The 25,567-nt window shown below is 46.9% G+C and overlaps 1 protein-coding gene across 12 annotated transcripts in view; it reads right to left on the bottom strand.

Moving 5' to 3' along the window:
- The window catches only part of MAPK8IP3 (mitogen-activated protein kinase 8 interacting protein 3), an 892,115-nt gene that overhangs the window by 654,676 nt on the left and 211,872 nt on the right, over window positions 1-25,567 (bottom strand). For all 12 annotated transcript variants that reach the window (XM_069646979.1, XM_069646985.1, XM_069646981.1 and 9 more), the window contains exon 2: window positions 1,361-1,481. In XM_069646979.1, the coding sequence (XP_069503080.1) occupies window positions 1,361-1,481 (121 nt within the window). The remainder of the gene's footprint in view (window positions 1-1,360; window positions 1,482-25,567) is intronic.

Below are 25,567 nucleotides of genomic sequence, written 5' to 3'. Positions count from 1 at the left end.
ATGTCAAATTATTCATTGATTCCTTGAGTTATAGCTCACCCCTGCAGGAATCCCTGCAGGAATCTCTTGGTGCCACTGATCATACTTCAACAAGTGGGTTTTCGGTTTAAGCTCAAAAGTAGGAATATACTTAATGCTTTGGAGCTCTGCGGGGTGGGCATTCCCGATATTATGATGGCAAAGCATCTTCTCCCCTTGGTTTTAGTGTTGGACTGAGGGGACACCAGTATAACTACGATAGTGATTCATGGAGTGGGGTAGGGAGTGTGTCACTTTTGCTGAGAGTTAGAGCTGACCTTGGTGGTATGAGCTAGCTCCATTATTTCATCTGTGTAGCCATCCTGACCATGGCCAATGATGAGGTCATTTTGAATGGAGAAAGCTCCCCTTGCTTCTATTAGAAGAGGACACGTTCCTCAAGTCAAGAACAGAGAGTGAGTAATTCATAGGCTGTTGGAGGCACTTGCCTTTTGCCTCAAAATATCTCAGGCAAATAACTCTGAAAAATGCAAATGCACGTGTTGGCAGTTAGAAAAAGATTCCGCCTGATGGAACATGCAACGTGGAAAATGACCCCGTTTTATTCTTAAGGCTTATAGTTTTCTGCAAATTGCTGTTGGAAGTCGCAGACAGATAGGAACCAGGCAACCCTGGAGTAAGTAGTGAGAGGAATATTGGGATTCACGCTTGTTTCTTGACTTTACAATCATCATCAAGAAGTAAGGACTGTCACAGAGAAGAGTCAAACTGAGCGTAAAGGAGAATACAAGTAAGATCACAGAGTTCTTGGATGGTGGATGTTCTTGACAATAAGTCATTTACATTAGATTTTATACAGAGGGACTGCTCTTTTGACCAAGATTTTTTTAGTGAACACGTGATGGGCGTATTTATGTTTTTGAGAGGTTAGTGTTAACTGTTACATGTAGTGGCGCGCCCATGAAATATACAAAACAACAGCAGGCTTGGAAAGGGAATGATTGTATTGAACATTTTTGAGATGGAGTCCTCAAGTCCACAAAATAAGAATCCACATAAAATAATATGAGCTTGATGCAGGTATCTTTAAGCAAATCACGGAAAGCCATGAAAGCCATGATTGGGGATTTCCCCATCAAATGCAAGAGTTTGATGGCTGTTTCTTAAAGAAAACTATTCACCAAAAATAAGATCAAATGTGCTGCTGTGGTGAGGAACTCAATGCTTTTATCTACCAGAGAGTTGGTGTACATACCTACAAAGGGTTAACTGTTATTAACATGCCTAAAAATGTGCATTCAACCCTAATGACCTCATGACAGCATGACAAAGTGGTGGGGGAGATTCTTGTAAGCATTACTCGCAGCGCTGTACTACTCACTCTGGTCTACATAGTTTTTGGTCTTCAGCTCAAGCTGCCGGGACTGAAGCTCGAGGTTTTCCACCAAAATTTGTAGGTCCTTCTTCTCTTGTTCCAGGGCATCTTCAAACTCAATGAACTTCTACAATACAGAAATTGATAAAAAGGGAGTCAGGGAAAAACAACTATATCAAAAGAGAAGAACACATTACATACTTCGAGTAACTGCCAACCACAACCCCTAACACACCTTTGAAAGGGATGGCAGACATTGCGGGGAAAAGAAAAGGATTGGGGCTGTAACACTCAACAGCTTGGTATGAGAACAGATCTTCCTTCAACATCTGTGTCATACAGTAGATACTAAAAACCAACATGTGGGACTTTTTTTTTATAGATGTCTGTTAAATAAGATGCTGAACTTCCATTAGTTATCTCTGTTCAGATGCCTGTGGAGATATAAACAAGTTAATACTCACAAACAAATAGTCAAGTATATATTGATTTATTTCAATTTGTATGCCAGCAATGCATACATGCTAGTCCAGGTATATTGTCATCGTACACCAGGTGTAGACTCCATATGCCTATGTACAGGCGGCCACCCCATCGTGTCCACCGTCATGAAGACAGTGACTGCAGCCACATGCATGATACATCTTTATATGCCTGAGAAAAGCCCTGGTTGTCATGGGGCTGGAACTGCCACACTACATGTACATTTACACCGTATGCGCCAAGGCCAGTAATCAGACCATGACACTAGGGGATAGGAAGCCCTCTAAGCCTGCAGTGGGAGGTCTAATAGGATGGAATGCAGAGCCAGTCCTACTGCAGAGGAGGACAGTGGCATCAAGAGGACCCCCATTGCTGTCCTCTTCCCTGTTGCATGTTCGTATCTTAATTGGTACAAGGAATACATTAGTTTTCTAAAATGAATTAGCAGAGATTGCTAATTAAACTGCTCTTTATTAGCAAACAAATGCATTTGATTAGCAATATTCTACTAATATTTTTAATGTAACTAGATGTTATTGGTACTAAATAGATAGACTGAAAAACAATATAACATTTTTGTGTATTTCCGAAATAAGACATTAGTGAAATGAAGGTCTGTAAAAGTTAACTTGCACGAAAGGACACAAAGACAAAATAAATCTGATAAAAATGGTCCGATAGCAGACAGTTTTCAGTGCAATGCTCTGATCAGCTAAGTATGATATGTGAGGTTATTTATACCGTGCTTAATACCCAGAGGTTTCTAAGCGCTGACCCTGGGATCGAACCTGTGTTGCTGTGTCGTCTTGCTTCCAAGGCGAGCACGTTGCCGCTGAGCTATCCTCCCGGGATGCAGGATGCAGTGGGTTATGTGCAGGACAGTGTCCCCATATATTTTGTGTCTTAGTCATTGTTTGATGGGTAGGAAGTTTAGAAATGTCCATGAATCAAAATGTTTGTAATGTTGGAGGACGTCAGAGCTGAGATCAAGTGCAGAGTATGTTGTTGTGACAGGCAGGGTAATTGTCAACTTTAGATTACAGATGGACAAGGTGGCCCTTACCTTTAATTAACACAACACATTTCAATGTAGTGATAAACGTGCTTTCAAGGGCGGACAGAGGCAGTAACTGCCATCCAGCCTGAGACAGGTAGACATGGGTGCAGCATTTGAGGCCTGATGGCCCCCGAAAGTGAAATTTGTGAACGGAGGATCGCACAGGGGCAACGTGCTGGTGTTGGAAGCAAGACCACACAGAGCAACATAGGTTCAAATCCCGGATCCACTCTTAGGAACCAAACTCGGGTATGGTATTAGGCACGTTATAAAAAAACAAATAAAAAAATACATATTTATCTATATTAGCACCACAGGCTCCGATCATTTTTGGTTTTTTTTAAAGGCAGGCTTTTGCTCGATTCATGCATGCCTGCTTGGCGCCTCGTGGCGGTACAGGTGGTGAGTGGGGCATGCGGTGTGGGCTGGAGGACTCCAGTTGGTGGCCTAAGTGAGGGACGCCAGTAGCGACTCGACCTGGGGCACCGTCACCAAGATGATGGCCGGGGGGTGGGTGGGGGTGCATAGGGCTGGAAAGGAATGGAGGCGGTTACTTGCGGGTTCTGCCTGTGTTATCGGCCTCCCATTTTGCCAGCGCTTCTGCACGGGTGCTAATATATAATACAGCCATAATCGAAGGGTAAAGCGCGAACTAAAGACTAAGGGCCCGATTCATGGAATATTTGCCCGAATCAAAGTACCTTTGCACTGCTGAAAAGTGATTTTGCACTGCTGACACAAACGCTAATTCATGGAACCGTGCAAAGTGTATTTTTGCTGTGCAAAGTCCGGGCAAAGTAATTTTATGCGCTGACTTCGCTCGAACTTTGCATGGCAAAAATACACTTTGCCCGGTTCCATGAATCAGGGTTTGTGTCGGCAGTGCAAAGTCACTTTTCAGCAGTGCATGTTCACTTTGAACCGGGCAAATATTCCATGAATCGGGCCCCAAGTATGATATGATATATTTTATTTATATCGCGCTCGTACACAAGTGTTTCAGAGCGCGACCAAGCAAAGGGAGGGGAACAAGGGAGAACAAAAAATAAAAACACCGTTCTTACTAGGCCCAGTGACATTAAGAACGCGCAAGTGCATGGAGAAGGGAAAAGGGTGAAAGTGTGTGGAAGTGGGAGAAGTGGAAAGTGCAGAAGCGAGGAGAGAAAATATTAAGTTAAATGAATGAATAAATACAGACAATAAAAAGTGGTAGTGCAGCCAGCAAGTGGCAAGTGCAAGATTAGTCAGATAGGGTATATCTAATAAGTGCAGAGGAAAAGTGGGGGACTGTATGGGTACAGATACAGAACCCAGTGCAATGAGAGGCCCGGAGGCAGTGCAGGAGAGAGGCAGGGTGAGCAGGTAACTGGACCCAAAGGACAGAGGGGGTCCAGGTGCACAGTGCCAAGAGAGTAAAACAGGTCAGCAGGGGAGAAGAGGGGCAAAGGTGGAAGCAAAGAGGAAGGTCTTGAGGTGCTTCCGGAACCAGAGATGGTTCTCCTCAAGTTTCAAGGTGGCTGGTAGGCTGTTCCAAAGGGAGGCCCCAGCCGAAGACCGAGATATTGCCCCCAGCTCGTTTCTTTGAAAAACGACTGACACTGAGGGAGTTAGAGGTAGAGGAGCGAAGGGCTCGAGAGGGGAGTTATATGCGGAGGGACAGTTCAAGGTATTTTGGACCCAAGCCCCAGAAAGCCTTGTGGACAATCCAGAGAGTTTTAAATGTAATCCTTGCATCCACTGGAAGCCAATGAAGGAATTTCAGAGCTGGAGAGACACAATCCCAGGGCTTGAGGCCAAGGACAAGACTCCCAGTCCTGTTCTGGATTAGTTGTAGAGGCGGAGAGTGGAGGCAGGTAGATTTAGAAAGAGGCTGTTACAGTAGTCCAACCTGGAGAGAACCTGAGCTTGAGAGACAGTGAGCTGCAGGGGAAGGAGAGGAAAGGCAGAGTACCTCTGAGGAGGTGGAGTAAGAAGTTTGACTTTTTTAGAGATGTCAGATGTGTGCGGAGAAGGAAAGTGTGGAGTCAAAGATGACACTGAGGTTCTTGGCCTTGCAGGTCGGGGTAGGACGAGGGCCAAGGGAGGCCGGCCAGAGAGTAAGAGGAAAGGATGGTAAAGGTGTACCCATGAGGAGGTATACAAGTATAGTACATGATTTTGCAGTAGGTCTGTGATGTACAGACCGGATGGAACTACTGATTGTCACTTTGTGAAAAAATCTAGTTGGCTTTGTGTATTTATTCTGCAAGAAGAAAGACAAAGCTGGTGTCTAAACAGAGCTGGTGGCGCTGTAGAAGGCAGAAAACTGGGCAAATTTACAACTAGGTGGAAAATGGCAATTTGCCAACATCCATCACTTTCAGGGTAGAATGTCAACGAATTTGCGATCAGCTCCCGGATTGCCAGCTGCAGAGATATATTTAAATCAGCAGGTCTCAGAACTAGATTTTCCATTTGGCTTTATGATAATGAACATATTCAAAAGCGCTCTCTCGTGTTTGTCAAATATGACGCGCCTTGCACTAAACAATTAAATCTAGTTCAGACCATGAGATTGGGATGAACTAACCTAAACTGAACTTTAAAGAAAAATGTGGAGACCATGCAGTATTTTATTTATTTATTTTGGCACTTGTATAGCGCACCTAACCCAGAGGCATTTAGGTGCTTTTGCTTAAGGAGGGTGGTTACATTGGTAGCTTGCATAGGTATTTAGTTACAATGGTTTCTTGCATAAGATACAGACATTATTTACATTCATTTTAAAACAGGTATTAGAGTGAGGTCATATGGGTTTGGGTGCGCACTTTGGAAAGCCACACCTCATGGTACAGGCTGCTTCATCAAATATGCAGTTACTGGTAGGTAAAGACCGACATAAGTTTGGGTGCACAATTTGGAGAGCCTCGCCTCATGGTATGGGGTGCTACTTTATGCGTGAAGTAACAACTTGCATTCTTAGGAATGCATCTGCAGGATGCCTACAGACTGCTGCTTGCAAAACAGGGGGCCTCATTACGACCCAGGCGGAAAACCATGGTGCTAATAGCACCATGGTCGATGTCAGTAACTTACCCACTCCGCCATGGAGAAAGGGGGAATTACCACCCCATTACAAGGTTGGCGGGCCGGTAATTCCCCCTTCCTCCATGGCCCTTCCCCATTTTTGCCCCATAGAGCTCAATGGGAATGGGGAAGGCGCTAAGTACGGTACCGCAAATTGCGGAACCGTACTTAGCACCAAGGTCCCTTTGCGGGTCCCTACTTTAACGGCTGGTGTAGACCAGCCGTTAAGGTCAGGTCCCCCGAAGGGACCTCGTAATCAGGCGCTAATGGGTTAACGGCGCCGCAGCCTTTTACGGCGCTGTTAACCCATTAGCGGCAGAGTCGTAATGAGGCCCAGTGTATAGTTAGCTTAAGAAAAGTATCATCCTGGTTGCTGCTGGTTTGCAATTATTAACACTCCCACACCGGTCTTGGGCGCTTTTAAAAGCAAAGGAGATAATGAATGCTGTGCTCGCCTTTAACCCATTGAGCTTTCTGTGAACAAAATAAGGTTTTGTACAGAACTGCGCTGTAGATGGAGAAATGCTTTATTGGTAAACAAAATGCGGCTGTGAACCTATTCAAATATTCCCACTGCCCGTAAACCAACACGTGTTTCAACCTTGTACGGGTCCTTATTAAGGCTAATGTGGCAAAGGTAAGTATAACCAAAGACAAATGTTCACAATCTACGCTGCCTTTGTAATTACCCTAACCATAACAGTGTTGTGATACAATAGTTAACTGAATGCTCTAATTATTTAGACAAATCATTGCTGGTAGTGTAATAATCATGTTTGCAAAATGCTGTCTGCCACTCATATATGGGTGTACTTGGACCGCGGAAGATTCGCACGCTGAAGAAAGCATTTCTTTTACAAATGTTTTAGTTAAGAAGAATGCTGGATTAGTGGGTCCCTGTGTTAAGGGAAACCCAGCCGATTAGTAATGAACAAACATACGCTAGCAAACTAGCCCTCTTCCTACTGCTTGACCTCTCAGTCGCCTTTGACTTGGTGGATCACTAAATACTATGCCAGCACCTCCCTTCCTCAGGCCACTTCTCCCTTGAGGCTACTACCTGAATCTCTTCCTTCTTATCAAATAGAACAATGAGAGTCTTTTCTACTTCTGCCTCAGATTCCCATACCCCTGTCGCTTGCGGTGTCGACCAAGGTTCATGTGTGTCACCCACACTGTACAACATATTCACTAAGCCGCTATTCGATCTACTAGATGGCCTGGAAATTTCTTACACAAACTATGCCAATGATACACAGCTACTCCTACCCATCACCAGCGGCAACCACACCGACTCGGATTCGTTGAGACGAGCATACCAAACTATCCAAGCATGGATGATGACACATATGCTCTGTCTCAACGATGACAAAACTCAGCTGCTCTTAGTTGGCTCACTACCTGTCCTAAACAAACTACACCCGGCGTACAAATCTTTCAACATCGACGGCATCTCTATCCAGATAGCCAGCAGCGTCAAAACCATCTCTGTATATCTAGAATCTACTCTATCAATATCGAGGCAAGTCAATGCCATTGCCTCATCAGCAGCCTACACTACACTTATCTATGCTTATAGACCATTCCTCTCCTCAGAAAGCTGCCTCACTATTGCAAGAGACTGATAGGATCCAGATTAGACTACTGTAAAGCCCTATTCACAGGCAGCTCTGTCAGTAACCTTAAGCTTAAAATCATACAGAACAATGCTCTAAGGGCAGCTCTGAACAGTGCAAAAAAAGAATCTCTCTCGGCAGCCAGAAGAAATGCACATTGGCTACCGAACAAAGAGTACATCTGCTTCAAAACACTGGGCATAACTCATAAATGTATCTCAAACTCTACCCCAAGATACCCTGCGTCCAAATTTACCAAACCCTCCTGACACCAGACCTACCCATTCATCCCACACGAATCGCCAACAACCCAAGATTCCGACTTCAAAAAGCCGGGGGAGGCAGCTTCCAAGTAATCGCTGCCAAGAACTGGAACACCCTCCCACCATCCTTGAGACTAGAATATTCCTATTGGGCATTCCGCAAGCAGATCGAAACACTGCTTGTTTCCCAAGAGTCCTAAAGGTGATCGATGTTTCCCTCATATCCAAACATGCTTCCCATACATACGCCACAACACTGTATCCTGCACCAGTTAAGCTGTGTTAATGATTGTTATTATGTCAAGTTGATGCCCCAGGGCTTAGTGCACTCTATAAATGCTAAAATAAATAAATACTGACAGGGGGCATGGCTTGGTGGCCATGCGATAGAAACAAGCTTTTCAGAGCTCCCGCACAATCCGGACAGTCGATCCGACAAGCTGGCACACAACACGAACTATAACTCCAGAAATTTGGAGGAAAGGTGTCGGAAGGGCTGAGGCGCGGCTGGGGAATCTCCGACACGGAACGGTGAGATAGAGAAGGAAGGGACGAGCCTGCGACGAGACCCGGACTCATGCCGCCTTGCAAAATGGCAGACGCCGGTGCCGGTGAACCCTGCAAGGAGCATCCCCGGGCGAGGGACGCAGAAGTCGGGAGAAGAGCCGAACACCGGCTGGCAGCGAGAGAGGGCAACCACAAAGATGTGCCTGATCCCCAACACAAGCAGTGGGCGGAACGCGAACACTCGAGGAGGCTGACTGTGGAGCGCCACCCGAGGATGAGAGGAAGGACCTGTGGTGAGGACGCCAAGCGAGGCACACCCAAGAGAACCCGCGACTCCCAAGCCGTGAGGTGGGGGAGAGAGGCGGAGTGCGGGACGTCCGAACCCGGACGTCGGAGGGCGTGAGGTTGGTGGCTCTCTGGGGATCTTGCACCGGCCTCGCGCTGACATCAATCGAGGTGAAAGAGAATCTGGAGACGAGGGACCAGGCCTGCCGGGGCGAGACAGCAACTGCATGATGGGTTCCCCAGGAGGACTCAGCACAAGGACCCTGGACGGATGGATCAGCAGTGAGACTGCCAGCGCTGAGAGGAACGGACGGAGCACAGCCGCGCACTGGGTACACGGGAAGAGGAGGAGGCGATATGCGCAGAGGGCCACAGCCCAGACAGCATTTACCAATTAAACTAGCTTGCAGGCGGACCTCCCTGGGTGCCACCAAAAAAAAAAAACAACATGTGGGAGAGAGAGGCAGAGGGGGCACTGAGATGCCCAACGGACATTGCGGAGAAGACCGGAGGGGCAGCAGATAACAGCAGAGCAAGCCGCTGGTCAGCCGAGAGTTGGCCGAGAGAAGGGACACAGCCTCAGCCAACGTGATCGGGGAGGATGGGGGGGGGGTCGCTGCAAGACCAGTGCCGGGCCCCATGAGGGAGAAGGCCCACAGCGGGCTTAACGAACACCAACGGCTAGGGGAAGGTGAAGGACCGCCTGCACAAGAGACACGCAAACACACCATCAAAGCAACTGAGGGCACTGGGTACCCTCTCCAGACGGCGGACCGAGGGAGGCAGACCACTGTCCCCACACTAAACCCCAGGAGCAAGGTGGGTGACCCTTATACGCCCCTTGGAGCACCATCATAAGGCGAGTCAAACTGCCACCTGTATGTGATGGGGCGGAGTCCGAGCAGGTGGGGGGGGGGCTGGGCGTTTGTTTATAGTTCTAGGAGTTGTGTGGTTAGTTTGGATTGGTGAAGGCACAAGTAGAGGAAGAAGCATTGAACGACAAAGATATGGCAGAGGAGAAAAGATAAAGCGATCAGAGCTACAACGTCCAAATACAGAGAACCAGGGAGGCACACCGGGAATGTGGGCCCATACAGAACAGATGCAGGAGGAGGCCCCTGAGGTGGGGAGGTACCAACACCATCCCAGCGAGCTGGGGAAAGTGGGGGAAGACCCAGAAGCACCAAACAAGAAGAACAGCAGCACATGTGCCCATGGGAATGAGCGGGCCGCTGGATTCAGCGAACACATGGAACAGGAAGTATTAAACATAGTCACATGGAACGTCAGGGGATTAGACGCCTACGTCAAGAGGCTGAGGGTTTACGCCTGGCTGAATAGGGCGAAGGTCCATATTGCAATGCTGCAGGAGACACACCTGACGTTGGAAAAACAAGCCAAGGTTGCCAAGAAGTGGGGAGGCCAGATGTACAGTTCAACATACACCAACTACGCAAGGGGAGTTTTGACGTGGATTGCTCCAGGGATTCCGTTCCAACTCATAAAACAAGAAAGAGACGTGGAGGGCAGAGTCCTGATCATACTGGGAATGCTGAAGAACCAGGAGGTGTGCCTGGTGAATACGTATGCCCCCAACCACAATGCAACAGAGTTTTTCAGGACACTTACACCCCGGCTGGCCCCATATAGGGACACATCGATCATCTGGGCCGGCGACTTCAACTGTACATTGGACCCCCGGCTGGATAGGTCGGACACCAAGCATAAGAAACCAGCGCCGCCGGCCAGAGCACTACGGAAGATATTGGAGCAGCTCGAGCTAGAAGACATCTGGAGAAAGGTACATGTGGGTAGTAGGGCATACACTCTCTACAGTGCCCCGCATGGGACATTCATCCGAATAGACTATCTGTTCACAGGCAGCGAGACACTGGGGGAACTCACCGGGGCACACATTCATGCACAAACACTATCCGACCATGCCCCGCTGGGGGTGACATGGGTACATATATACAGGCGAGCCTCCATACCCACATGGAGACTGAGGGCGGAAGCATTGTTGGATGGGGAGTTCCAGGAGCATATCCGGAGCATGATAGACGATTATTTTGAGCACAACATGGGGAGTGTGGATAGCACCGTAACAGTCTGGGAGGCACTCAAGGTGGTGGTTAGAGGAGCGGCAATAGGGAAGATAGGAGCCCTCAGGGGAGAGATTTTGACTGAACTAGAGGGAGTAAAAAGGGAGGTGGAAAGGGCGGAAGCACGAGCGGGCGAGATGGGAGAAGAACTGGGAGATCTCACTACCTTGAGACAGCAGTGTATGGCAATCTGGGAGAGGCTGGGGAAGCTGGATTATGGGAAATATATACACAGGCTACATGCAGAGTGAGACAAGCCCAGCAGGCTCCTAGCCTGGCTAACTAAACAGGAGGGCAAGCAGGAGCTGATAAACACAATGAAAAATGTACAGGAGGAGGTGATTAGGACCCAGGAAGGCATTAATACAGTTTTCTCGTGATTCTATGAGAAACTATATTCCCGAGTCCAGGAGGCAGAGGCGGGAGATATAGATGATGCTCTGGCGGAAATCACACTTCCCCAACTAACAGAGGAGCAAGCTCAAATGGTAGATACGTCCCTCACAGTGGAAGAACCATCAGCGGTCATAGCCCAGCTCCAGACTGGTAAATCCCTGGGGCCCGATGGGTTACCAGGCGAATTCTACAAGAAATACAAGGACACTCTGGCCCCGAGACTAATGGAGACACTGAAGGAGTCATACGAGAGGAGAAGGCTCCCGAGCAGCATGTCGGAATCCGTAAAAGTACCAATACCAGGGAAACCGCCTCTAGAGTGCGGGTCCTATAGACCAATCTCCCTGATAAGCCAAGATTCCAAGATCCTCGCAGCGGCTGTGGCCAACCGGGGTATTTACCGGCAAGGAATACAGCGTGGACTCTCTGCAGACTCCACTACGTCATAGACAACACTAATCAGAAAGAGGGGGAAAAGCGCAGTAGCATCATTGGATGCCATAAAAGCATTTGTCTTGGTGAACTGGGATGGCTTGTGGGAGTGCTCGCCCACTTTGGGATAGGTGAAGGGTTCCTACGTTGGATCAAGCTTTTATACAAGGATCCAAAGGGGAGGGTGAAGATGGGAAGACACGTTTCGAAGGAGTGGAGTATAGCAGGGGGTACGAAGCAGGGATGGCCACTGTCCCCGATGTTGTATATCCTGTCCCTGGAACCATTTGCAGACTTTCTAAGAGCCGAGTACAGGGGCACAGGAATAGTGATAGATGGGGAAGTACATCAGATATCAATCTATGCAGACGATATGCTGCTTTATGTCCAGAACCCACGGACTCACTTGTTGGACCTGCTCGAAGCCCTGTGAGCATTTGGCAGGCTGTCGGGAATCACTATCAACAAGGAGAAATCCTTGTTGTTCCCCTTGGCTGGCCTGAGATGCGAGACACCAGAGCGGTTACCGGATCTAGGCCTCACATAGACACCACTTACTTTCAGATATCTAGGAGTGGATATATATCACAACACTAAAGAAACGCATAAGGCAAATACACAGGTGGCCCTGGATAAAATAGGGAAGGCGATGCAGTTTTGGAGGACACTACCTTTGGGATGATAGGGAGGGCGGCCCTGTTGAAGATAACGGTCCTACCCCGCCTCCTGTATTATTTCACCAACATTACTTACAACATCCCTGGGTCATTCTGGCAAAGGAGTTCCTGTCGGGGGGAGGGAGAAACAAGGTAGCACTGACCGCACTACAAAGGGACTACGAATGGGGGGGGCATCAGGCTCCCAGACCTCGAGCAGTATTATTTGGCAGCTCAACTTCAATTTGTGGTGCAGTGGCTGGGCGATGAAACATCCATAGATTCAATACTATTTCGACCGTCGCTGCAGCGATATTACTTGAGAGCTCCCCTGTGGATAGACACGGCCTCAGCCAAAACACTCCCCAATATGGTCAAGCTGGGCCGAGCCCTATGGAAAAGAGCATGGAAAATCCAAGACGTAAGGTTACCCTGCTCCAGGCAAATCCCTCTTGCGAGATTGGTTGATGCCCGCATTGCAAACCTGGCAACGTTCAGAACACAGTGGGAGGATACGCGAGTCGCCCAAATAGGAGATCTGTGGCAAAATGGACACTGGGTGGACTTCCAGACCCTGGTAGAAGAACAGGGCATACACAAGGGTCAATTCATACTGTATAATAATATGGTCCGAACGATGAGGAAGAGATGGGAGACCCTAGTTGAGGCGGATGACACAGGGGGGGCACTAGATACATGGTACGACGTTTCTGAGGAGCGACACGCAGTGTCCAGGCTTTACGAACAACTACTAGGAGCCAACACCCGAGAGAATTACAAGCACGGGTAAAATGGGAGTAAGAGCTCCAGAAACCCTTCACAGATGAGGAATGGTACAGGGCCCTCCGATATGCAAAGAAAGCGTCCAAGAACGCAAGGTTCAGACAGATGCAGCTCGATCTCATACGCAGAGTATATATGACACCGAAAAGAATGTCGAGCATGGGGAATAGACAGACCCGGAGCTGCCCGCGCTGCGCGGCTGAGCTGGTGGATATGGCGCATATGTTCTGGTCATGCCCGGGAATAACAAACTTTGGGACACTATCAAGGAAAGAGTGTTGAAGTGGGGAATCCAAATGCAGGCGTGGTCGCCAGCTTCTTATCTACTAGGCCTGTTCCCAAGAAGAGACAAGCAGAGAACACACCTGGCAAAAATGAAAGACCCGATGACAATACTGGCAAAACCCCACATAGCAATGGCGTGGAACACAAGCACGGGACCCTCAATAGGGGGGTGGTGGGTGGACCTGCAAAATGGGCGATAGCCAAAACATCAGTGTGGACAAGAGCGACGCAAAGGGGAGAAGACAACAGTGGGGCTAAGATATTAGCATGGAACACACTTGTGCAGGAACTGTTCGGAAGCGATGAAAGAGACAGCATAGGCGAGTCAGGAGGCCGGATCGAGAACTAAGCAGACGACGGAGGAAGCTCGGAGATTACGAGCTGAAATGAGTCAAGGGGGAGAAGGTCGGCCATTCACACCTGGGTGGAATACACAGAGTGGCGTAAGAAATAATATGGACTCCAACTTGAAAGTGCCATTAGAGATTTGATGTGTGTTGTTGTTTAAGTGGTTATTTGTAATGTTTTGTGTTGAAAATGCATATAAAAAGGTTTAAAAAATTAAATAAAAAATAAATACTGACAGATGATACTGCTTAATGTATGCCTTGTGGTACCACCTTGCATCATCACATACCACTGCAAACAAATGCTGGTTGGTCTTATTGTTCTCATGGCAGGCAACCATAAGCTCCCAAAACCAGAGGAGACCAACCACAGCAGCTTAACCCATCAGAGACTCCAGGCCGGGAGAGATCTCGGTATCGCAAGAAGAGAGAGAATCGATGATTAGAGATACTGAAGATTCGCAAAACAGTGTAGAATGCAGCATACAACCAAGAGTCAGCAGCACGCACCAAACTCTGGAAGCAGCGACAAAGCCCCCTCAGAGAGGCTCGTGTCATTGTGCCATGGAGCAAGACTAAATTACACAATAGTTACCCGGGAATTTGCTGCAACAGGGCATCAAAGCATAAACCGAGACATTCACTGCTGCGGCCGCCACGGTTGCAGCACAGTGGCACCAAGCAGAAGAAAGTAAGAAAGGGGCAGGGCTTAGCCCTCTTTATTTTGTAAATGCTAACCGAAAACCAATGGGATAAGGAAGGGGAGGATAAGAAGGGGAACAGGAAACAGAGAGGCATGGGTTATTTAGGTGAGGTCCGAGGAGGTGACGGACCAAGATATCTGCAGATGGTAGGATGATGGACTGGAGTGTGAAGGCATTCTGAAGAAAAGTGGTTGGTGAGACCAAATGTTACTGTGTGGTGAGTGTGCATGGAAAGTAGTTGTGAAAGTGGAAGGAGGGTGACTGAGTAGAAGGTGGGGTGGAGTAGTAGTACTGTGGACAGGAGGAGTTGTTGTGGTGTGGAGAGGGGGTAGCAGTAGCAGTGAGAATGATAGGAGAGAAAGAGAAAGAGAGGCATCGGAGGGTCACAGGCAGGAAAGGAGAGGCGAGAACGTGGACGAGTTGGAAAGAGGAGAGTGGCAGGAGGAGACCAGAAAATCAGTGAGAGACAGGGAAAGGAACATCAGGACTTGATAAGAAAAGGCAGAGTGAAGGTTGAGTATGTGAAAGGCATTCTCCTAAAAACCCTTTAGAACTAACAACATTGATAGTGTAGGCCCAGCTTAGAAGGTCCTGGGGGGAGCTTAGAAAGATAAGGCGATTGTCTTCAGGCCCTTGTTGACAGCCAGTTAGAAAGTAGGTAGCAGGGGTCAACAAGCTCTAGATACTAACCTGGAAAATAAGGACGCCTGGGCTAAGGTGGAAAATGCTTCGTCTAGAGGAAAGAGTGAGGAATGGCTCTGCCTAAATATTCAATCAAAACCCTTGAACCTTCTCTTGGAATTGGAATGTTCTTTAAGCCATCTATCACAATATATGGTTCAGTACACGCATTAGAACTCTAGGTACAGCCACTACATACACTGGTACAGGCATCCTATGTCAGGTGAAGCTTTGTATGGCCATTGATAGGCAAATGATTCCAGGTGCAGCCTCATATCTCCAGGTACATCCAGCAAATGTCTTGTACAGCTTAATATGCCAGGCCCAGCCTCATGTTCCCCAGGTTATTCATTTATTTATTTTGTTAATTATATAGCGCGCCTAACCCAGAGGCATCTGGGCACCTTTCTTACATAGGAAGTTACAGCAGTTACAGTTTTACATGAGTACAGGTAATGAAATGTTGTCACAAATGCTGCCTCAAATGCCAAGCAATGGCCATCAATGCCCTTGGGCAGTCCTTGTAGACATGTACAGCTTCACATGGGATTTAAGCAGCCAAAAGAACTTCTACCAGGTCAAAGCTATTCTCAACAACATTGCCAATCAGCCCGAATGTGACCACCCACTGAGAACCACCATGACATGATCCGTTAGCACTTTAGGACTCGTCTCAGCTGAATTACTCACCAAGACTGTGTCAAAATGAATGCTTCTTCTGAAAATACTTACCCTGGTCCCACAATTCCAATTAATGAAAATATCTGTATGCCAGCCGCATCCCTCAAATAGCTGGCCAATATTTCCCCCATAAACTGGTCCATGCCAAATGTTCCACAATAAGCCCACTTTTGGAAAAAACACTCTACAGACCAGAATATCATGGAAAATATCAAATTCGATATTCTAAACAAACCATTCCTAGGCAAACTGTTAAGTTGTGGGACATGTGATGAATTCATGGAATTCATCACTTCTCGTTTAGTGGAAGCCACCCCCCTGTTAGGCTAGGGAGGTGAGCCCACTAAGCAAGTCCTTCCTGAGTGGTCTAGGAAATTGGGACTTCACTGGAAGTGACTACCTTTAGGGGACAAGAACTCCTTTTCCTACAAACAATTCCCTAGGAAGAATACAGTCTCTGCATAATATATGGGAGTGGAAAAGACTTCTGTTGCTTCTGTTTTGCATTCAAACCCTATTAACATTACTTCCATATCTTTGGCTCAGGGTAATGCTGGAATTCTCTTGAACTCAGCAGCTGACAAAAAAACGACACGCCCCTTTGAAATACGGTGGTGGTGAGAATAAAAGGTACGAGGAACCTTCAATGGAGGAGAAAGAATCCTATGCAGAGGCAAGCCTCTGACGTGAGAACATCCTGGAAGGACGGAGCCGCTCTACACTGCAAAGCCAACAGTAGCACGGGGAACGAAAGAGGAAAACGAGATGCCGGAAGGCCAGCGCTGAAAGGGTGACATTGCTTGCACGGAAACAGAGGCAGGGGAAGAACTGTCTTACCGAGTGGCGTGACCACGCTGCAGCCGTGGTGGCCCTGAAACTCGCAAACCGAGACCAGGGGACAACGGAGGAACAAATGCTCTGCTTGTAGTGTGGAGAGAATAGAAACTGTTGAGATGGGCAGGAAACGGACCAACTTACCTGGTGACGGGACCACGTAGCAACCATGGTGGGTCCGAGGCCTCCGAACCGACGAGACCAGGGAACAATAGAAGAACGAATCCTCCGCTCAAGGTGCAAGTATAACTGAAACTGCCCAGACGGACAGAAGAAGGAGAGAAGACACTTATGCACCAGAGACGCCACCCCGCTGGGGCACACCCAAAGGAAGAGAAGGAACCAGGGTTGCCCATAGGGAGGGAGGCAAGCTGAGTTATATGAAGAGAGAGGGCGAGAAATAAGTAATGGAAAGATCCAGAAGGACCTGGAGAGTCCTAAAGAGATAAAATACATTGTTACACGGGAACCTGCAGGGATAAATCAATCTGTACAAGGCACACTACTGGGGGAAGAAATGGTCCAACTTGGCGGAAACGGAATAAGGGTATAAAACCTCCCGTTCAAGAATTTGAGACATTTGGTTTGTGTAAAGATTAGCATTTTTACTGAGGAATTTTAAATTTGACTTGAAATACGTTTCTTTTGTGGAAGAACAAACATGTATGCTACGGCCAGTACTTTGGGCGAGATTAAACTAACATTGGCTGGATGAAGCAAGAGCTTGAAGGCTACGGGCTCAGACTCATTTTTATTTTGTATTTTCTGAAGTGATAGGACCAGATAGTGAGTAGGATTTGGACTGAGCACTACTTTTTGGTTCTGACAACGGACAAGCAACCATAATTTAGTTTGTAGGCAGGGAAACCCCCTCATAGCAATAGGGACAGATAGGAATTGTTCTTTTGAGTTAAAATAAAGACCCTTGAAATGATAACCTCGAGCCTGACTCCTTCTACTGGTTCACCACACACAACAATTCCTTGAATATTAGGAATCCATCATCCGTGTTATACCCAACCAATCAGGTTTCCAGACCTCTCGTAACACTGAAACCACCTGACTTGACATGAAGGAAGTATTCTTGTTCACCCTAGACCAAAAGGCTCCTGGTGTGTTGTTCTTCTTTGACCTCAAGGATGCTGGTGACCCTGTTCGCCACCAAATCCTGCTGCAGAGACTGCAGCACTCGAATGGCATCCAAGGCAAAGCATTAAAGCGGATCACAACCTAACAGCGGTCCTTCCTGCAGGACTGATCCACCTGTGTCAGATCTGTCTCTTTCCCCGCTCAAGCCTTCACCTTCCATTTTGCTGTAACCTAAGGTCCAGCGCAATCTTTGTGGTTATTTAACTGGCTATTGGCTGGATTATCCGTCTTCACTGCAGCAGCAATGTTGTTGTCTGCCTACCTGTAATTATAGTCCCATTTTTGTCGTGTTGCACTTCCTGTTGTTTAATCGCCTACTTTTCGCCCCCACCCCATGCCCCCCAAACGTATACTGGTCTGAATGTACCAAAAACCTTGAAGGGCCTTTAATTAGTTTCGCCTCCTCTTTGTCTTTGCTCTCCATCTCCCTCAAGTTGGGGTGCTACAAAGCAACGTGTGCATTGCGGTTTGTGCCACAGAAACCAACAATAAACATATACAAATAAAATACTGCTTCACATGCTCAAGTATAATCCCTTTAAACCATGTGCAGCTTCATATGCCCAGATACAGCTATCATATGCAGGGCACAATCCCATAGGCTGTGTGCAGCATCATATGTGCAGTCACTGGCATCTTTTTCAAGATCCAGCAGACTTTATACGAATAGGTACAGCTATCATATATCAATGACAGCCAGATATGCCCAGGTACTGACCATTTATGCCAAGGGCAGTCATGCATACCCATTACAGCCATCACATACCCAAATACAGCCATATAGCTATAAGAATCGGTCTCAAAAGCACACTTACATCACCCATAAAAGTCTGCAACCTGAAATGGCACAGCCATCAAATGCTTTTTATGCCATTTCCAGCTTCATGTATCCTGGCACAGCCACCATACACTCAGATAAACCACATATGCCAGGTTACAGTTGTACATATCCTTATAGAGCCACACATGGGCAGGTATTGATGATATATGCCCTTGTACAAGCATCATATGCTTAGTACATTCACCTTACCTCGGGTAGAGCCACATATGCACAGGTATAGTTTTGCATGTCTAGTAGGAGGCAGGAGTTTGAGTGCGAGGAGACATGACCTCACAGTGAGACTGCTCACCTCCCACCTACAGCAGTAGACGCACAGAAACAGAGAAGCTGTTGAGGCTTCTGCTCAGGTCCTCTTCCTTCTGCTGCTCACATGCCACTTTCTAGGGACAGGCAGCATCATGTAGCAGAATTGCTATCCCATGTTCAACTCCAGGTGTGCAACAGCAAAAAGCACCAGCTTCCCCATTCCCTCACCCGCCACGATTGGCTTGGCTGCTGTGCTAGGCACTGGCCATCAGAAAGTGTGCTCTTGGTATGGAGGGGTGCCGGTGTGCGTGTGTATGTGCATGGAGGAGTGGTCACCCTGAAACTGAGAATGAGTAGGAGTGCAAAGCGGTTGCGAGTGGGATAACGTCCACACAAAACCTGGAGAGTTGACGTAGGCTTGCTATTGTGTCCTGGAGACTGCTTCAAACTCCCCGAATATTTCTACCTCAGAGCTACAGCTCTATTCAGGCAGACCTGAGAAGTCACCACAAAGCCTTGGGCTTGGAGGCTTTGCAGAAATACAAGGGAACAGATGGGGGACCGGTAGGAATGGGAAAAGATACAGAAATCACTTTGAGATAAAGTTGGAGCTAAAAACCTCTACTTTGGACAGTAGGCATGCCTCCCATTAGTTATCCTTTCATTAGAAACAGGACCTTTTTCATTGTAACCGTTAGGGTCAGATTTTTTTTTTTAACAATTAGCAAAATATCCTGATCCTTATGTCATAGCAAAAAACCAATTGCGTAACAAAATTCATGCTTAGAAATATTTGCCTGGGGGAAGCAATAATCCATCAATCAATGCATGCAGATTAAAAGCCAGATATCAAATTCCTCTTTTCTTGAACCTTACATTTCAAGTAATTGTTGCCATTTATTTCCACATTTTGAAATCGTTGTGTAGCATAACGAATGGGCTGTTCATTTTCTAAAACAGACTTGAAGGACTGGGGCCCACAGTGTAGACATCTTTTCTCAGCCTCTAGCAACTTCACATCCCTCCAGCATATACCTCCCTAATTCCAGACAATCCATGTAGTTACAATTGAAGAACAAATATATGGTCAATGAGGGCACACGCATGGTGCCACTCTCAGTGGCGATTGACCAATCTGAAAACCATACAACTGGTATAGATTGGAGTTACCAAGATTCCTCTGTTTTTGTTTATATGTCTATCCCCCCCCGCGATTCGACCCTTTGTTTATGGATTTTGTCTGTCGCACTCCTGGAGTAAATAACAGATTAACCCACTCCGTTGTATATATTAGACAAAAATTGTTGTACTCCTTGGTTGCGCCAAGCTTTCAAATTAAAGTCAATGGACTCGAGTTGTAGATTTGTGTATTCATTTATTTCATCATTTAGCCCTCTATGTTGACACGGGTTTCGGCCCCACAGCCTTTTTCAAAATTGGGACATTATATTCTTTCTCAAATCTTAAATTGCTTATTTTCTCAAAACTCTATGTCCTCCTCTCTACCGTTCCTGGGATAATCCCTTGAATCTTCTATTCTTGTGCAACGGGTCGCGCAACTAAATATGCTAGCGTCAGCGTTCGTGTTCTAATTCCAGACAATCCATGTACTTACAATTGAAGAACAAATATATGCAATGAGTGCACCCACAGGGTGCGGCTCACAGTGGTGATTGGCCAATCTGAAAACCACATGAGCTGGTATAGTTTGCAGATTGATGCCAATGTCATAATGACGCACACAGAGCGGCGAGCAAAGATCTCAGTTTGGCACTCTATCAAAGGAGCACTACTCTCGGAGCAGCCCCGCCAACTGCACCACTCTCGATCTCTCCCCCAAAAAGCCCAGGCCGCACCGGACAGACGTGGCCGGGCACTAGAATGGCCCACCCCAAGTCTCCACACTTTTTGCTGGGCGCACCTGGCAGACGTGGCCCAACCTCTTTCCCTAAATCGCCCCCGGACTGCAAACCCGATGCTTTGCCGGGCCACACCAGGCACATATGGGACAGATGTTTACGAAGCCTTGCCCCTTTCTTGTACATGCTCATGGGGCAGTTTGGGAAAAAACGGCATAGTGGAATTGATAAAATATGAAGATAGCAATGAGGAGGCAAAAAACATTGAACTATCTCCAGCTGCTGGTGAAAAGGCTGCAAATGTTCACGTGTACCATAAAAATACTTTTTTTTTTTTTTAGCTTCACTTTGATATTTCTTGCTTATTTTTTCTTTGTTCATTTACGAGGGGGTGCACTAAAAGCTTTGTAGACCAGGCCGTACACCTAGCCCTCTGGCCGAACTGGGAGTTATAGGCCCTATACCTCATTAAACACCCTAGCAATCGGTTTTCATGGCCCATAACTCCTGGTATGGTCCTCAGGCTAGGTCTATAAAGCTTCATTCACAACATGGAAGGGGCACTCAGCCAATCAGGTGGCTGAAATGCAGCGTACCGCCCATATTTTCCAGCCACCCAAAGCCCATCCCCAGGTGGCACCATCTTGGTTGTGGGGGTGGCTTCCCCACAACCCCACCCTCCCTCCACCCTAGCGAGACATATCGCACTCTTTTCCTACACCCCTCCCTCCCCACTTACCTGCTGGACCAGCGCTTTGTGCTCCGGCCCAAAGGCTTTCTCCCATCCTCAGCGCCCACCATGGAAGTAGTCCCTGTTCGATTACTACGGCAGGGACAATCTTGTTTTTTTGTTTTACTGGGAGATTGGGCTCGTGCAATAAGTGCAGAGCCTGGTTCTTCCGTGAAAACAAAAAAGAAAAAGTTATTTGCAGCCCGAGCTGATCCCTGGTGCGCTGCTTTCTGCTTAGGCTCTGGCTTGCGGGCCGGTAATTACCCTTAAATGGTTTCCATAGCCTGCAGATTTTTCATAACTGCGTATTCCAATGCTACTGGCAGCGCAGAAAGAACACACAGAATTCCATGCGACTGCCCAGTCGGAATAATAGACTAAATCAGCCTGGGCAGTCACATGGAATTGCCTTTGAAAATAATAACAGAGTAAAACTGGTTATAATAACTTTACAAACCCGACCCCAGGCCATACCCGGGCATTTTGGGCCTGTGAGTCTTATTAAACACCCTTGCTGTGGGCCGGCCTTTAACTCTGTCTTCAGTGTGCATAACGCCTAGTGCAGCCCTCGGTCTGCGTCGATGAGCTTTATTACCTCGTGTTCAGGATAGACCTCTTGATGCCCATCAGAATGCAGTTAATAGCGGATGAGATCGACTACATTGCAAACATTCTGATCGCAGCAATATTGCTTATAGGCATCATGTATGTAGCAATGAAGGCCTAGCAAGCGGGTGTGATGGGGCTGTAGGCACGGCCCCCTCAGCCACCTGGGTGCTCAGACGAGTGTGGGCAGGCCCCCTCCCCGCTCCTACTTACCCGAAAAAGCCACAGTGGCCTTGCCACAGGAACTGCGACTGACAGAGCAGAGAAGAACGCTGGAAGCCAAAATTGCACCGCAGCAGACTGTGCAGTACTGAGGTAGGAGGAAGCAGGGTGGAGAGCACAATAACAAAAGGTAGTAAGAGGTAGCGACAGTGTACGCATTGAGTAGCAGGTGGAGAGGTAACATCAAAGCGTGGAGGTATAATGGAGTGCTGGGAAGAAAACAGGTTGGGCTCCAGTGTAAAAGAGGGCCAAGAGAGATTGCGCGTGTGAAAGAGAGAAAGAAAGACGACAGGTGAAAGAAGGCACCATCCCTAATTCCCTATGAACACTAAGCGGGGCTAGGAGAGGGGAGTTAGAAGACCACTAGAGAATCATGTAGCCAACGCCTTAGGGAAGCCACACTCAGTCTTAAAAAGAACAAGAGACAGTCAGGTTCACCTGGCGCTAGCTACTTACCTCTCCGTACGGACACCTGGGTTTTGGAAGTGGACAAGTTGAGAGTGAGAGAGAGAGAGGGACCGCCCTAGTGCCAAGCCCCCACGCCTCCCAAGAATCCTTAAGCCCTAAAGACCCCTTTTTAGGAACCTACAGCCATTCCAACTGCTCTATCAAGTTCATTCAATAAACACCCTAGGACTATCGGTCAGCGTGAGCATGGTTATTTGTGTAATGTGTATTTGTGTAATGAGGCCAGGCAAAGTCATGCACGCAGCTCTAATAATGTACAACTGCCACTTGTTAAGTCTCCCTGCGAAAATAAAATGTGGCTGCGCACAGACACACTTTGAGCGAGGCTGGGTACGAGAAGGAACAGCTCTTCCGAGACTGATGCGAACCAGGCTGTAGGAGTTGGAAGGCCAACGTCTGGTTAGCAATTAAAAGGATCGAGAGAAAGGCAGGCAAGATTTCCAAGCTTTCGGGAAGCTGTGAGTGTTTTGAATGTTTTAAAGAGTCAGAGCCGAGCGAGCAGAGGAAAGAAACCTTCAATGTTCCAGGTAACAAACGGCCTGCGACCCTCCTTGGTGAACGGCAGAGTTGGGGAGGAGCAGAGGAGGCATTGGTAACGGTCTTGAGCTGCGAGGAAAAGATGAAAGACATTCATTTAACACAACCAGTGAGTTATCGAGCACAACAAAAGTCTGGTTGATGTCAAAGGGAAAGTGACTGCGATTTGAAAGGTGAATGTTGTGCTTGTGCCGATGAAACACGATTGAAGAGAGCAATTGTTAAAATAAGATATAGAGTAGCACAGTGGTCCAGCGAGAGGAAGTCGCATATTCTAAAGTCTCTGTGAAATGTTATGAACTTTTGAAAGATATTACAAGTGGAGATCAAAAGGAAAGAAAGTTAAATAAGACAAAAATGAAATATGTGAAATATGAACGAGGGCAAAAGTAAAACACGCCAATAGGACAAAAGTAAAATATAAAGAACTTTGAAAAAGGCAAAGAAGGCAAGTGAAAGAGTATAATAACTACAAGTACCAAGAGGTATTGGTGCTGCAAGAAAAGATTATGAATTGAAAGAAAATGGTACGAGGTCAAAGTGGTCATGCAGATGTCTATGTAGTGAAAGATCTTAGATAAAACGTGTGGAAGGGAACCTCCACAAAGAACAAGACAGGCTCAAGCCCGGCAGAGGGAAGCCTGCGCAGAACTGTAAGAAATTGAAAGCATATGAATTGGGTATTGATGGCAAGGCGGGTGAACCCTAAGGAAGTGATCGAACTTCTAGAAGTTGAAAACCAAAGAATGAACTATTGAACTGTACCAGTAAGCCAAGTGTGCAAAACTGATATAACTGTGCCACTCACCGATCCTTTGTTTATTAAGAGACTCTCTAGACCTCGTAGGGTTAAACCTGGGGATGGGAGTTGGTGCTGAAGCCATTCTGACATTTCTTTTTGACACACCATTTTCCTTTTTTTATTCCCTCAACACATTTGTTATCTAGAGGAGGGCAAGGTTAGATTTTCTTAGTACAGGCCTTTTCATTTTGACCAGACTGGCGTGGTCGTATTTGTTATTTAATGGCCGAGATTACTCCCATTGTAGAGTTAGGGCCAGTTAGGAATTCTACCATCCCAATCAAATTCATAAATAAAAGGTCTTGGAAACTTGTATCCATTGTGTATGTGTCGATTGCTCGATACCATACCTCTCTCACAGTACAGAGCCTTGACAGCCGGTTTTCAATTTAGCAAAAAAGACCCCTCTACTGATGTGTGACACAAGTGCAAAGATATACAGATGTCTTTACATCGATAAAATGGAAGACAGCAGATTAGTACTGCACAGTCAAAGTAGAACAGGCAAAAGTGGCCCACAAAGAAGTTCAATAAGTAGCTTTGCTCAGTTAGGTTTCTGAAACTCACCCAGGCAAACCTAAGGGGTCATGTAATAAGAGTGCAACACAAAAGAAGCTGGTTCCAAAGCCAAAGGCCATCGGAATTCATAGGGGCAAGTGCACTGGGAAGGCCAAACAAAAACTAATTTCTCCTACATCACACCCCTGTAATCAGAAACGATCTGCCATCGACATGACTGAGTACCAACTGGCAAATGCAGCTATCGACTAGAATTAACTCAGCTCTACGGCATGAGATGGATGGCTTTCCTGGGTGTTAAGTGCACGCAGACCAAGTTCCAGGCCTGTGCGAAGAGAGGACATTTAAGGTCTAGGGGATGTTAGTGCCCAGCAAAACAGTCCACTAACAGTTTTATAGCTGTGAGTACACTGATAAAGGTACTTGGTACTAATTTCATTTTGAACTGAGCATTTTTCTCTAGCCAGCTTTGCATTTGTGAACAACCGTTGCAGACATAGACATAAAGATGGGAGTACTTTCAGGAGGCAGTCTACTGGAAAAGAAACCAATGGCGACTAAGGTTGTCAGCGGTTTATCGCTTACCAAGAAGACAATCGCTTGGTTACTCAGCATAACTCAGAGTGCATCTGAAGTACATTTATAATACATGGCAGCCTGCAATATCTGTATAAAAGCCTGGAAATCATGTTATTAATACAGGTTAGTTGTGCCATCCCAAATGACCTGTAATAAGAAACTGACCGAATAACTGCTCCGCAGTCAGTTATTACACTTCGTTTGTTGCATCACAATGCCTGCCAGCAAAGGTGAGAATTCCAGCTGTCACTGCAGTAGTTAATGAAAGCCATTACAAGTATCGCAAATTATTTTCTTGTTCTCTAATTATGCGCATGACACCCAGATCATCCTGGAATAATCGGGAACTTATGCTAAAGATATGGAGAGAGTGAATGACGTTTATGCTGCTATACAATCCTGGATGGGAATGAACTTGCTTGCCTTGAATGACAAAAAGACTGAGTTGCTTGTTCTCGGTACTGGCGCACAGTTAAA

Source organism: Ambystoma mexicanum, chromosome 2q (genome assembly GCF_040938575.1).
Source record: "Ambystoma mexicanum isolate Mex_15411 chromosome 2q, UKY_AmexF1_1, whole genome shotgun sequence".
NCBI lineage: Eukaryota > Metazoa > Chordata > Amphibia > Caudata > Ambystomatidae > Ambystoma > Ambystoma mexicanum.
Note: the sequence above shows the minus strand (reverse complement) of the source record. Positions and strands in the feature narration are given on the sequence as shown.